The 15620-nt window shown below is 40.9% G+C and overlaps 1 protein-coding gene across 1 annotated transcript in view; it reads left to right on the forward strand.

The window, feature by feature from the left end:
- The first annotated feature begins 8477 nt into the window (after positions 1–8477).
- The window catches only part of MARCHF11 (membrane associated ring-CH-type finger 11), a 78063-nt gene continuing 70920 nt past the window's right edge, over positions 8478–15620 (forward strand). Inside the window, exons 1-2 of the mRNA XM_075211307.1 lie at positions 8478–8563; positions 9000–9323. Coding sequence (XP_075067408.1) covers positions 9123–9323 — 201 coding nt within the window. The 5' untranslated portion in view covers positions 8478–8563; positions 9000–9122. The remainder of the gene's footprint in view (positions 8564–8999; positions 9324–15620) is intronic.

The raw sequence follows: 15620 nt of genomic DNA on the forward strand, positions 1-15620 counted from the left end.
TCAGTAGCCTTTATGGGCTTGTCTTATTAATTAGGCTGCTGCTGGTGATATCAGGGCTCGCCCCTAGGTTGCCATTGGTCCATTCCTGTATATTAGGAAGGGAGGGCTTAGCCTCCCTGTCATTTGGGACAATATCCACAGATAAGAAAAGCGCAAATCTCCTATAGCATGTAAATCATAGCACCACAGATTTATCAATCCACATATAGCAATTTAATTAATGTAAAATACATGCAATAGATATATACACTATAATAAGAAATAATTAAAAATACTTAAAAACTAATAAAAAAGCCCAATTTATTCCAATTAGGAACCCAATGTGCTATTCAATATTATCATTGGATCTACTGTGCACTAGTAGAACATAGTCATCTTGTAAGTTGTAACAATCCTTCAAATAAATATTTCATGTTTGGGATTCAAACTTTTAACATTTAGGTCTCTAAACCTTTCACTTTCAAATCAAATGCTGATTAAAAGGATTGAGAGAAGTATTCCAAACTAACAATGTTAACAGTGGGATCCAGTTTGTGATTCCACTTTAAACTGGAACTAAAGTTAGTAAAGCTGATCTCAGCTGCTCCCTGACTTTGGCAGAGGTATGTATATAGAGCTTGGCACAGCTGTGTGGGCAGTTGTGCTCTCCATCAGCTACAGACACCTCCATTCACTCTTCATAATTTGCACACAGGCTTAAAAGTACAACAATATATTTACTCACAGTAGATTTCTGTTCCCAAGTGGAAAAAAGATAAAGTACCGGATCCACTCCTTCAGATGTTGGTGTTTCTCCTCATGAAATCCACAATCTAAAATGCACATTGGTCCTAATTTTATGGTTATATCGTTCAGTTCCTGGCTGCTGACCTGCTACTGTGTTTTTGCTGATTCCTGATTGATTTTCTGTGTATGACCTTTGGCTTGTTTTCTGGACTGTGATTTATTGCTGGTGGCTTGTGACTCGGATATCCTTGTTTTCTGCCAGCCCTGACCTTTGCGTGAACCTTACTTTGCTGCCTGCTTCTGTCCTTGGACCCTGGCTTATTCCTGACCATGGTTATTTCCTGTCATCATCTCCTACACCTCGCTGAGGTATACACTACGCTGAGTATAAGACCTGGGTCATTTTAGTACCTGTGAACGTAACAAGCTCTATAGGAAAGGTGGTTGCTATAGGTGATGACCTCTACATCCTGTTCTGCAAGCTTATGATAATCTGCCGTTAGCCATAACAGGAATTTGCACATGCTTAGGATTTCAAGCACATAATCAGTAGTACACTATACCCCCAATCCATTAGGATTTACAGAGAGGGCAGTGTGATCTTCCAAACATATGCTTGAGAAATATACTTGTGACGGTACAGAGATATATGCTGCTTTACTAGGGTTGAGGAACATGGTAAGGGATTGTTTGCTACCATCAGCATAGCATATGATGTCATGTGACATTAGAACCCCAATTCCTGTGGTCAAGTCACAACTTCAACTGCGAGTGGAGACAGTGGCCCAAAAGAAAATAGCCAGAAAGAGGCACGAGAGAAAGCGACACTATGACAAGTCACCAAGGATGGCACTTCTCATCAAAGGCCAGACCATGCGCATGTAGACCACATCTGGGTATGAATGGCTGGCCACTGTGACAGGACATTCCACAAGACCAAACAGTTATGTGGTGCAGGTCGAGCACAACATGTTTGAGAGGAATAGGCAACAGTTTCTCCAGGTACATGAAAATTTACCTGCAACATACTGAGTAGAGGTGACATTCCAATCATGAAACTCACAGACACTATCAGTGCAGAAAGGGTCAAAAGGTCCTTCAACCAATGATTGGGAGACCTCATTTGACCTGCCAAACTCTGACAATAAGAGGGGGGAGGGCAGGGGTGTAGAATGTGTGTTGTTCACAGTCTGCATTTGCCAGTAACCGCAAGTTATTGTGAGAGTGCAGGTGTGTGATGCCTTCAGTTAGTACCAGACAGACTTCTGGAAACATCAATCTACAGGAGAGCTTGAATTGAGCTCACAGACTGGGGGACAGTTCTGCGGGTTACTGCACATTTCTACAGCCAATGTCTGCTTTAATATGTGTGGCTGATAATGCTTCTACCTTGCCCGAGCCAAACACTCTTTCTTCACCAGCAGATACAACTGTTATGCTGCTACCTTATGTATCATTTGTTCCCCATACCTCTGAGATTGTAAGCTCACCTCTGCAGGGGTTATCTTTACCCTCAGTTTCATGTAATTGTACAGAATTATGTTTGTATTATGATCCCATCAATGTACACTGCTGAGTAATATATTGTCGCATTATAAATAAACAATACTAATAATTAAGAGCGCCCCTGCCAGAAAAGAAGACGGACAGCAGAGAAGGCAATGGCGAGGCAAGAGGAAGACTGTGGCAGCCAGAGAACCAGCGACGGGGACCTGTGAAGAGCACCGGACGACCAGAGCCAGGTAAGGCCCTTGCAGGATGAACCTCTTACAGGCCCAGACCTACACTCTGTCCTCATTTTCTTTTCCACACTTGGTTATAAGGCCCTGGAGCATCAGGCTTAGTCTGTGAGACAAATAAATTCAGGCTTAGCCTGTGGGACAAGTACATTCAGGCTTTAGGCCTGAGTCATCAAACTGATTCAGATTTTCGGCCTGTGGCATGATTGGAGATCAGGCTTTAGGCCTGTGGCCCAAGTTAGTTCTGGCTCTGGGCCTGTGACCCAAGTAACTTAGATGTCAGGCCTGTGGTTCTTTAGTAAGTGAACTTAAGATCTGTGGGTCTTTCTGCTTTCAGCCTTCTTGTTCATTCCTCTAAGCACCAATTTTGTTGGTGCAACATCAACAGTTAGTATAGGACTGGTTTCTGTGCTCCCTTGATAGGTCCTTGTTTAGAGTAGCATTCATTTCCCCTGCTCAAATATCCTTTCAGGTCGGTGTTAAGCCCCTGTGGCCTTAACACCGGCCTGTATCAGGAGGACTAGTGCGACAGTTTCTGGAGGACTAGTGGGCTGACCCTGTCTGGAAGGTTCCCAGTTGGCAGTGCACCACAGCACCGTTTGCTGCTGGTGGTTCCAATTGAGGTGCCTATTTTTGAGTTCTGCTGGAGGATCCAGCAGTTCCAATTTAGGCAGTGTTCTCTATGTTCTGAGTTCTGGTAGCAGCCACTGACTGTTCCAGGTGAAGACATTCTGCGTTGTGCTGTTCCTTGCTGTCCCTCATTCGACTGTTGTGTCTATTGGCCCTTTGGAGAGGGTGAAAACTTAGAATATACTAATTAGTGCAGCCACGTGTCTTATATAATATACATGCCTTTGGTTGTGACATGAACCAAGCACTTAGTCAATTAGATATTGTTTCACTGAGTGTATTGGAACCCCTTTGTTTCTTGTATGTTTGTAATTTTTTATGTTGTGTTAAGTACATGTATTTATTCTAATAAACATTTATTGTTTTTAGAGTACCACTCTGTTTTTTTATGTCCTTTTCATAGTGTATCTTCAGGAACAGTTAGGGTTGTTCTTGATCTAATTTATTGATATTTATTTTTAGTCAGCGCTGTATTTGTTCTTTTTGGTTTTGCCCTCACGTAGTGAGCAACATGTGCATGCAGAAACGTTTCTGTGGTGAACAAGATAGTCCCCGCCCCGATGCCAAAACAAATCCAGCAGTTGACTGTGGATGTGACTTTTGTGTCTCCCTCCCGGTTGATAGCTAATACACTCCTGTGGTCTCCTCCCCCTGGACGAGTTTGAACCAGTAGAGCTCGTAGTGAAGTACATACGGTTTCCCCATAGTCGTCCCTCAGGATCTGGTAAGTACCTGGGGTGCAGTGAAGGGATTGACAGTGTGTTCTGTCTTTTCCCTACAGCACCCATTATAGCTACACTCCACTCAAGCTAAAGTCTTAGTTCATTTAATCCTATTTGCTACTGAATGACAAATAGCTGTGTTCAACCTTTGAGAACCAAATGTAGATATTGCTGTCCATAGAAAGTACAAAGAACTGCTTTCACTAACCTCTGACACCTCTTCCATTAGTCCTGGTGTATTTTTGTTCTTCTTTCCAGTATTTACTCTAAAATATGATTTGTAATGATCTCTAAATCCTTTAACATCCTATGTGAGATGATATGACTTGCATTGTTTTCTGTAAGTACGTACATTATGTACATAATACTAAAAAGTAATTGAACATTTATGCAAAAACAGAGAGACAAAGGATAAGAGAAAAATCTCAGTGGGTATATGCAAAAAGTGTTGGTTGCATTTTAAAAATTCTGATAAAATATTTTTTCCCAGAGCTGTGATAAGCATTAGAAGTATTGTGTATTGTACTGTCATACCTTTGCTGACACTTAACTTGATATATCTTACTGGAAAAAGAATATATGTTTTGTTGAGCTCTTTTTGTTGATTATAATAACATTATTTCCGTCTTTACCAGATGGTTTGTTCAAATGTTACCACTCAGTAAATGAAAACCAAATGTTATGTAATGTAATGCATGATAACTGGGCTACATAGGGACACTGTTCTAGTGAAGCCTAAAGAAAATATTTAATTTTAACATTTTTGTATCTTCTATGATAACAAATGTAAATAAGCAACTATATTATTGTAATGATTTATAAATGTATAATGATCATTCATGGCCATGTTAGATGTAAGGTGTCAGAAGCAAGCCCAGAAATCCTTATAAGACTCTATACCAGTGGTTCCCTGATCCAGTCCTCAAGGCCCCTGAATATTTTAGGTTTTAATGATATCCATGCTTGTGATGCAGGTTAACTCAAAATGACTGAGGCACTAATTAAATCACCCTTATTCAAACATTCATATTTTTAAAATCTGGACTATCAAGGGGACTAGAGGACCAGGGTTGGGAAACATTGCTCTAGATTGTGTATATACAACAGGTGGCATGTGTTTGTGATCTCTTTGACAACAGTGCTACCACTAGATTAATATGGCTGCCACCTACCTTAAGGCTGGTTAATCACTATAAATCTGTCCCCACATTTTAAATGTACCTTCCTCTCCAATGCAACATGGTTTTTGTCAAGGTGCAAAGTTACTCCTTTTTATTTTGCTTTGCTCTCTTTAATGAATCAGGCCCACTTTGTGTACTGTAATGAGCATAGAGAAAAGAAAGCCATAGAATTGGCTAAGGAGGTCAGACAGAAGATTGCAGTCATGCATGGACAAACTTAAGGCTACAAATCAATCTCCAGAGATCTTGTTGTTCCCACTTCCACTGTACGCAATGTTATTAGGAACTTTAAGGCCCAGGGTATTGTAGCTAACCTCACTGGAAAGAGAAAACATTACTGAAGATTACAGCGTAGGATTGTTTGAATTAGAGATGGTCACTGACCCCCGTGTTTTGGTTTTGTTTTTGGTTTTGGATCTGGATTACCTTCGTGTTTTGGTTTTGGTTTTGCAAAACTGCCCTTGCGTGTTTTGGTTTTGGTTTTGTTTGGTTTTGTTTTGCTATTTTTGGAAAAAATAAATTTTTTTTGGTCTAAAATAACCTAATTTAGTGCTCCACCAGTTTCTTAGATAAGTGAGGTAATTCTAAAGCTAATAAATTATGAAAAAAACAGTTTAATCCCTGGTAGGCCGTCCTTAATTTGAACACTTGTCTGCAAATTATACAGACAAACCTGGTTGTCTACCTCCTCCATCTTTGATTATTGGCAATGCAGCCATCGTCTTTGGGTGTATATTACACCCTATACTTGTAGTTGAATATAAAAAAAGCAGCCTGCACAGACTGTGGAATTAGAAAGTAAAATTAAATGGACCACGGTAGTTTGGTGGCTATCTATGCCCCCCCCCCCTCCCGCCCTTCACTTATAGTTGAATATAAAAAAAGCAACCTGCACGGACTGTGGAACTAGAAATTCGAATATACAAAGAAATGGACAAAGGCAGTTTGGTATCTGTCTGCATCAGACCCCCCCTTCCCCATCCACTTGTAGTAAAATAGAAAAAAAAGCAGCCTGCATAGACTGTAGAACTAGAAATTCGAATATACAAAGAAATGGACAAAGGCAGTTTGGTATCTGTCTGCGTCAGACCCCCCCTTCCCCATCCACTTGTAGTCAATTAGAAAAAAAAGCAGCCTGCATAGACTGTAGAACTAGAAATTCGAATATACAAAGAAATGGACAAAGGCAGTTTGGTATCTGTCTGCATCAGATCCCCTCTCCACTAGGAGTAAAATAGAAAACTATTCAGCCATTATATAATCTAGACTATAAATAGAAATTGAGAAAGGCAATTTGGTATCTGTCTGCATCATAATCATCAACATCCTAATTAGCGCCCTCGTCACCTCCACAAATCTCCCCCTCATCCTCTTCTATTTCCAAAGTGGCATCCTCAATTTGTGTATCACCGGCTACACTCGGGCTGTTCAGGTACACATCAGCAGACCTGCTGAAAGGGCCCTTCTTTATGGGTACACTAACAGAATGCTCACGATTAGACATATCACTGTTGGATGGACTCTTCACAGGGATTGGTGTCATTTGTGAATCAGAGCAAACATTATCCTCTAATGCCTTACTGTTATCTTGCAGCTCGGCTTTGACGCGTAACAGTAGTTGTGCACCAATTGTAAGCTCGGTAACTTTTTGGGATCTGCCACTAATAGCCAAAGGTGAAAGCCTCATTCTCTCTTTGTCACTGCGTGTGTAGAATGGCATGTTGGCAATTTTTTTTTTTTATCGGCACTTAACTTTTGCTCAGTAACACTTCTTTTTCGCTTCAACACAGTAAATTTTTTTTTGTTTTTTGTTTTTTGGACTGATTTCAAAACACTGTGTAGTTTGACATCGCCTTGCCCAGATGACGTACTGGAAACACTAAGATCAGGACTGGTGACAGAACCTGGTTGCTCATTCTGCTTATATGTGGACTGCTTTGAATCCATTCTCAGCCCAAAGCACTTGTAGTGCTAAAAATTATTTGGTAGATACTGCTGACAGATAGTAATTTTGACAGCCAGAAATATTTAGGCAAAATAATGGGGGACATCTAAAAAGCAGTGAGTGCCAAATATTGAAAAAAAACAAAACTCGTCTACCCTCCTCTCTTCTCTAGCGATTTTGGTTAGCACAATTGGAATCAGAATATTGTATTCTCTGTCCCTGCTCCAATCAGCCTGTGACTACACCCTACTCTCTCCCTCTGTCAAATGGCGATGGATTGCTGTGGAAGCGTGTATTTAAAATCTTTAAGTATCGCGAGAACCGAGCACGAGATCCGACGACATCACGATGACGTTTGGCCTCGATTTGGATTCCGAGCGGCCGGGAGATTACCGAGCCTACTCGTTTCACGCAGACCACAAAAAGTTATTTCCGATAAAAATAGAATATTTCACCAAGTTTATTGAAAATGCTGTATATCAGTTGTGAACGTCTGGGTTCTCTTGCCACCCTTAACAGTCCTGTTATAAACCACTATTGTGTCTTGTACCTGAAACTATGCATCGAGGGGAGAAGACTGACATCAGAAGGCAGGCACTGCACATCAGAGATATTTTTTCATTCTGACTACCTGAGTTAAATAAATGAATAAGCTGTGAAAATATATATTTTTTAACATCTGTAACCTTGTTCAGTCTAGGTTATTGCCACTTGAAACTAAGTAGGTAAACATGACTGACTGGTATTACATTGTGAAAATGACCAAATGTGTCATGTTGGCAGGTTTTTCAAACCTTCACTTTAGGTATACCTCTAACCCCCCACCTCTCCTCCCTTCCCTGCCCCATAGGCTGCTGCCCTCCTTCTCTAGGCACTGAGCCTGGTCAATCCAAAATTTCTGCAGGTGCTTCATAGCCCTGAACCAAAGGAGAAGCACTGTGCACACAATTGGTTTATGTCTTTTTTCTTAATAATCAATTATTTACATATTATGTACATTTAAAATGTTGAACCATAAGATTACCTTGGCCTAAATTACATCCATATATTTACTTTAGGCAGATGAGATATATTTCAAATTAAACCTTGGAGAGCTCAGACATTGGGGAAGGGAAAATGGGTTAGTACAAAAAGTGACAAAAAAAAGTAAATCCATCCATGGGAATTGGGGTGTTATATTATATAGAAATTCAGCATTACCATTCCATTCTTTGCATTCTTTTTATTGTAACTATCACTAGCTGGAGCATATAGTGAATAGTCAATACAAATCATGATGAAATGAAATATATGAAGTAAATACATGTTAGGGAATAAACCGAATTTAATACTGAAGTGTTTAGGGGTGTGAAAATACATTGTTGAGAAATAATAAATGGGTAACATGAAACATTCCCCTAAAACAGATACTAAATCCCAAGCAGAGGACTGTTGTGCTGTAGCTCTCTCATTGGATTGGTCGGTGACCATAACGGTATTTGTCATCATAGAGGTCAGCTGCGACTTTTCTGACGTCATAGTGACCGTTAGTTACGCGGCTCCCACACATATCGGATCTGCCTGGAGAGGACGCAGTGACAGAAAGACACGCCCCCACGGGGAAGACCGTTACCGGAGCAGGTACAATATACAGATCGAGATAATGATTATCACAAGATCCAGATCTATTTATTATACATTACAAATACAGTTTAACACACACACACACACACACACACACACACACACACACACACACACACACTTACTTACTTACTTACTTACTTACTTACTTGCAGGTAATCTTTTACAGAGTTCCATACATTCCGTACCAGTTCAGTACATTCACATTGTTATATATCAGACTATATAACGGCCAGGCAGTGCTATTAATGCCATGTACCATATGGCTGAAAGTATATAGAGATAGATATATAGCTATTATAGCGGGTGGCAGCACACTGACATGATTACATAGTGAAGAACACACATTACAGGCAGTGAGTGCTCATTAGTGTATTGCTGAGTGTCAGTCAGTCTCCTCCTCCTCCTCATGTCTCCATATGATGATTTGCAGCCTCCTCTAGCGATGGAGCCGGACACACACTGACCCCTTACCGATCGCTGGTGTCACACATCTGCACACCCGGCCGCACCGCACACACGCTAGCAGGACCCCAGCTCAGGGCTGCCGGGCGGGATGCAGGAGGAGCGGGGGAATGACAAGCCGGAGGACGAGCCGGGGGACGATAAACAAGACACGGAGGAGGAGGATGAGGAGCAGTCAGTGCTTGCCGGAACAGCCTCTCACCGGGACCTCAGGACCGATTCGGATAGTGTGGAGAGCAGTGACACCCCAAGCCCCCCGACCTGCAAGATCTGCTTCCAGGGGCCTGAGCAGGTAAGCTAGTTTCACCTAGTGACTGAAACATCCGCATTTATGGGCAGGTGATAATCGTTGTACTTATAATATATTCAGTGATCTGGCTGGAAGACATATCACTGTGCTTATAATATAGCATATGTCTCAACTGACAGAAATATATGTGCCCAGGACCTAACCAGTAAATACTATATAGCAACTACATTAGACTGCATACAAGATCAGATCAGATTACAGTTCCATTGGTTTACATATTGTCCTATATTGTTTATACACACCAGATCAAGCTAGATGATCAATTTATACAGGATTGGTTGAAAATATCTTACATATAAATCTGCCATAGGATGTGTATATTTATGCACACTGACACATCTCACTGCACCCATATTAGTACCGCTATCTTTATATCAATCACTTCAGTATCAGAGAGCTCTGCAACATTGTGTGCATTTAATACTTCATTTTTGTTTATATATTACATGTTACCATTGCCATATCACAATTCTTAAATGTCTCATCTCTGACTGTCTCAGGACAGACACACAAAATTCCCCTCCTTACATATGTCTCTGCATCTTATATTACCCACCTGTATACTTCACATACATGCTACTATGTGTTTCTCTACACATCCTTCTGTATCTACCAGCCCTTGACAGCCTTGTCACTATCACCTTTACTTCAAATATCTATGAATGCTCACATACTACATTTTCAACATACCATCAATGTGCTAGGGAAGTTACCAAATTAATAGAAAGCACATCTTCCTGTGTATTGTTGTAAATAAAAACCATAATTGAGATGATAGTTTAACATTAAAAATAAACTTTTAAATGAGTGATTCTGTACCATATCATCCAATGTTTATATTTATTTTTTAATCATTTTGTAGGCCTTGTTTTAGTCAAACCATTAGCACTCTCCATTTTGAAATGCTAAATTGACTACCATTTCACTGTCTATGTTTGTAGTGTTGATTATATTGAATATTAACTACTGACTTATGTGTCTCTATTTCAGCTTGTGCTGTTTGGCATACAGTTGTGTGTTGTACATATCACAAGCAGCCTAATATGGATATTCTTAAGTGCATGTTAAACATTAACTAGCATATGTGAAAATAGACCTATAGATGCAACATAGCAGCTTACATTACCATAGGGTTAACTAGACACTTGCACGCACTAGTGACTGTGATGCTTGAATGGTTTAGATAAATAGTTTGCTGTGGGATATACTTTGAGTTCCATTAATGTTGCCCACATGTCCTGTAACTTATGTAGAAATGTAATATGGAGTGTTTATGTTTCACATGTTAAAAGTAAACACATGCCTAAAATGTAAGTCAATGCAAATGCTTTTACTTTTCTTCCAAGTTTTGACGTTCAGAAATTATATATGGTTTCAGTATTTCTACATTTTGCACATACTTTTAATGGCTCAGTTTGTAGTAGTAGCCTATATTCTTTGCAATAAGCTTTAGATGTATTTGAGGTCATAATGCAATATCATACAATAGGTCACAGACTAGGCTTTTCATCAGGGATCTGACTGACTCTCTGCAGTACATAACCAGTCTGTTCCTACTAACTAAGTCTTTAATAATGAATTGAGCTGTCTTAAAATCAAGTCTATCTATAGAGGTTCATAAAGATACTGCCGGTTCAGGGATTAATGTTTGTTATTTGAAAAAAATAGAGTCATAGGAAGCTGAACATAATCAGCACCAAGGAGAGCTCTCTAAAGCAAATAAGAGTCACAGTAACTTATCAGGATTTAGCTAACTACTGTACTAGTCTTCTGCTATGATAAAGCTAAGTGAAGAATATTTACATTTGAGATCAGTCTTTGAGACATCCTTCTGTAACCTTATACATTGTAGCTTTTATTTCACAATAAGTTAAATATCAAGAATTTCTTAAAAGTATCAAACATTCAATGGTCCATATTATATTCTCTACTTTCTAGAATGAGGAAAAAATATGGTTGTTTTGATAGTGCATTCCTCACAGGACATGAAAATACTATAAATATATTCATTTATTTTAAAGGTTGCATAACTCAGATGATCTCAACACATATATGCATTATCACTTATCACTTTCAATACCAATCTGGCAGTATATACAGGTAGATGTTCAGTTTAGTAGCTGTAGTGTGAGTATTCAGAGCAGCATTGTCACATATTTCTATCAACAGTGCTGTTTATATAGACTCACTGACATGTTCCCACAGAACAGTCCAGCACTGGCTTGTAGTAAAAAACATATTTTATACAGCTTTGTGGCATGAATACTATTAAAAGTCTATCATACATTAAGGTTTATAGAGGTGTCAGGGAAGGTGGGGGCCAAAAAAAACTCTTTGAAAGCTGACTTTAGCTCTTGGACCATCAGCTGGGCAGTCTTGATACAGAGTGTTTTAGTACTTCATCTGTATTCTTTGCAATATTTAAAATATATAGTTGTATATTCTGGCTATCACTCTGTTGGTTTGTTTGTCTATAAAGTTTTGTTGCAGTTAGAACCAAATTTATCTCTGGAGCATGTGAGCACATAACATTTGATTCCTTAAAACTGAATCTATCAATGAACCACTCCCATTTCATATTTAGTGATTATAGACAGGACCATAGACTTTAGCTGGAGTTTTCCTGGTAGGCCGATGACCCCACATGACATCATGGGGCCACTTTGGGACAGGGGTGCGCTGGGTCGGTTTCAAATTGAATGATTTGGGCTGATATTTCTGTAGGCTGGGTCACCTGCTGCATGTTGTCTTAGAGAGGCAGTGTGTGCGGCCAATTACACAGGCAGCACTGCCTATTTCTGTGCACCTGTGCGTCCCCACCTCTTCTTCATCTGACCCATCCTCCTCCTCCCTCCTAGCTTCTTCCTTTGGCTGGACCTATTACCGTGCACCACAAAGCCCAGCAAAATGCAAAAGCTTCCCCTTTCCGCAATTCTGCACACCCCCACCGCTGCGGTTCTCTGCCCCCCTTTTACGTGTGTGCTTCTGCCTCCCCTTGTATGTGTGCATATGCTTCCCCCATTGTGTGTGTGCCTCTGCCACCCCTTGTATGTGGGCATATATCCCCCCTTTGTGTATGTGTCTCTGCCTACCTCTTTGTGTGTGTGTGTCCAATTTTCTAGGTGTGCCAATGATTCCCCATCTGTCCCTGTCCCACCATGTGTGTTTCTTTCTCTGCACTTCTCCCCAGTTTTGAGACACTGCTGGTCAGGTATTCCTCATTGAAGATTTTGCATGCGCTAAGAGACTGCTGTATTAAAGGGAGAAAATCCCTTTAATAAATCAGTAGGGCTTTTTCTCACTTCAAAGGATTGCAACCGGAGATAATGCAGCTATCACCGCTCACGGAAATATTGACTTTGCATGGAGAAGCCTATATAACATGTAGCATGATGGTATTTGTACCACCACAATACCTGTACTGTTATCGTCATCTCAGGTATTGGCCCCACTTACCACCATTGTGGCTAGGGCTAATGTTGTGCTAACCCCGCCTAATTTGTGTTGGCTATGCCTACATTTGTTTTGGTCCAACCCTGGGCAGGATTTGGACTAAAAATCAGCCCTGGCATTTAAAGCACACAGGCTCACCTCAGTTCCAGGTAATAATAATATTAATAATAATAATTACAGTACTTTTTGCAAAGATCATTGACATTTGAAACCAGGGTACAGTGAACTTTTGGAGCCCTCCTTCATAGAAAAGCAGCAAATAAACGGTGTTCCGCCGCTGAGTGGCGGCACAGCAAAAAGCGTGACAACATTGGGCTGGGGGTGGGGTCAACATGGGGCGTTGATACATACATTGTAATAAAATATTACTTTTATCACGCCCTCCCAGCCACATTATGACACCCCAGCCCACTGTACTTATCTATGCTTCTGGTGCTGATGACATCCATCAGGGTGGGAACTTCATGCAGAGTGAGCAGGGAAGCTCTTTCTCGCACGAGGTTCAGGCGCGGGCTGGGAGAGGGATCGCCGGGGGGCACACAGGCGGCCACATCATATGACAGGGGATGCGGCTGCGGATGCGGCCGCATCCCCTATCATGTGATGCGGCCGCCTGTGCGCTGACACGGCCGCATCTGATGTCATCAGATGCGGCCGCCCTGCCCCCCGGGCCAGCCCGCCATTGACGAGGTTACCAAATCTTGTGATACTTAGAGCACCTCGGCTTGATCTGCAGGCAGTGTTCTGTTTGGGGCCCGGGAGCAGCTATCAGCTCCCTTTCCCTAACCAGATCTGGACTAAGGCTTGGGAGGGGGCAGGGTATTTAAGACAGCAGGGTCCTTTTTTATTATGTAACATGGTTATCATTTTAGACAAATTTTATAAAAATACACAGGCAATACTGTGTGCACTACTGTTAGATGCACACAGCTCTGCCTTCACAAGTAGTACGTTGTGAAGCGGAACATACCTTCCAACTGTCCTTCCTGTCGGACCAAATCCTGACCTAACGAGACAGTCATCCAAATTCGGGACTGCTTTACCAGATTCAGGACAGTTGACAGACTGTTCTGCTCACTCCAACCTGTTCTTGTCAGTTTCACCATTTGTGGCTGCTGGTTTCTTTATTTGTTGCTTGTTTGGATCCTGGAATGTTGGAGGCCCTATTTGTAAAATAAAAAGGACACATGAAATTCAGAAAACTCCAACCACCTCCGGCATCATATCAATATAGCACCCACATTTAATAATTAGGCCTCCCTCCAGCCCCAGAATTAAATAATAGTATTCACATTTGATAAATAGATCTATTTCCCTTCAATCAGCCCGGATATTAAATCAATAGTATTCCTATTTAATAAATAAACCTATTTCTCACCCTCCAAACAGCCCCACCAATAAATTAAATTGTTCCACCATCACCCTACAAATAAAATAGCACCCATTCAATAATTAGCCCCCACCTACTCCACCATTAAATTAATAGCCTACCTCCCACATTATATTAAGCCTCTTCCCTCACACATCCCTCACGCCTAAGTGCATGCCCCCGATTGATATTAAGCCACTCTAGAACCCCCAAATAATATTATGACACACAGTAGTGCCCCAAATCATATTATGCCATGCAGTAGTGCCCCCAAATCATATTATGCCATACAGTAGTGCCTCCAAATTATATTATGCCACAATAGTGCCCCTAAATCACATTATACAGAGTAGTGCCCCCAAATAATATTATGCTATATAGTAGTGCCCCCAGATAATATTATGACACACAGTTGTGCCCCAAATAATATTATGCTATACAGTAGTGTTTTCAAATAATAATCTGCCACACATTAGTGCCTCCAAATAATAAAATGTCATACAGTATTGCCCTCAAATAATAATATACCATACAGTAGTGCCCTCAATTAATAATATGCCATACAGTAGTGCCCTCAAATAATAATATGTCATACAGTAGTGACCTCAATTAATAATATGCCATTGAGTAGTGCCCTCAAATGATATTATGCCACACAGTAGTGCCCCCAAATCATTTTTTCCACACAGTAGTGCCCCAAATGATATTAAGCCACACAGTAGTCCCCCCAAATAATATCTTGCCATACAGTAGTGCCCCAGTTCAAAAAAAGGTTGTTTAAAAAGTGATTAAAAATACATTGCACCAGGGCCTGGTGCAATGGGATTAAGGGTTCTGACCACCCTAGGCTAATACATGTGTAGTGTCCCCCCCCCCCCAATCATTAAAGGAAAATTCAGGAGTATTTTCCAGCAAACAGATTTAAACAGATTCTCTTACCTGTTCTTGCTGTTCTTTCTTGCTTGTTCTTGCAGTTTTGTTGTTGTTATCCTCTGGAAAGTTGTGGTCCAGTTTTGGAAATGTGCAAACATTACAATTCCTCAATGATTAGGCTCTTTAGAGAGCATCCTCATGAACGCTACACAAATCAGAGATCATACATCCCCCACAAGCAGCCAATTCATGACCCCCAGCCATTTCATCACACTGCAGCAGCCAATTCATGACTCTCCTGCACACTGTCTCCCTTTCTGCACACACTCTGTCCCCCTTCAAAACACACACCCTGCTCCCCCCCTTTCTGTATAAATACACACTCTGTCCCCCCTTTAAGCATAAACACACACTCTGTCCCCCTTTCTGCATAAACACACACTCTGTCCCCCCTTGCTGCATAAACACACACTCTGTCCCCTCTTTCTACATAAACACACACTCTGTCCCCCTTCTGCATAAACACAAATCTACTTACCTGTCTTCTCTTCGGCAGTCAGCTCTTCTTACTGCAGCTCTTCACT

Source organism: Mixophyes fleayi, chromosome 5 (genome assembly GCF_038048845.1).
Source record: "Mixophyes fleayi isolate aMixFle1 chromosome 5, aMixFle1.hap1, whole genome shotgun sequence".
Lineage (NCBI taxonomy): Eukaryota > Metazoa > Chordata > Amphibia > Anura > Limnodynastidae > Mixophyes > Mixophyes fleayi.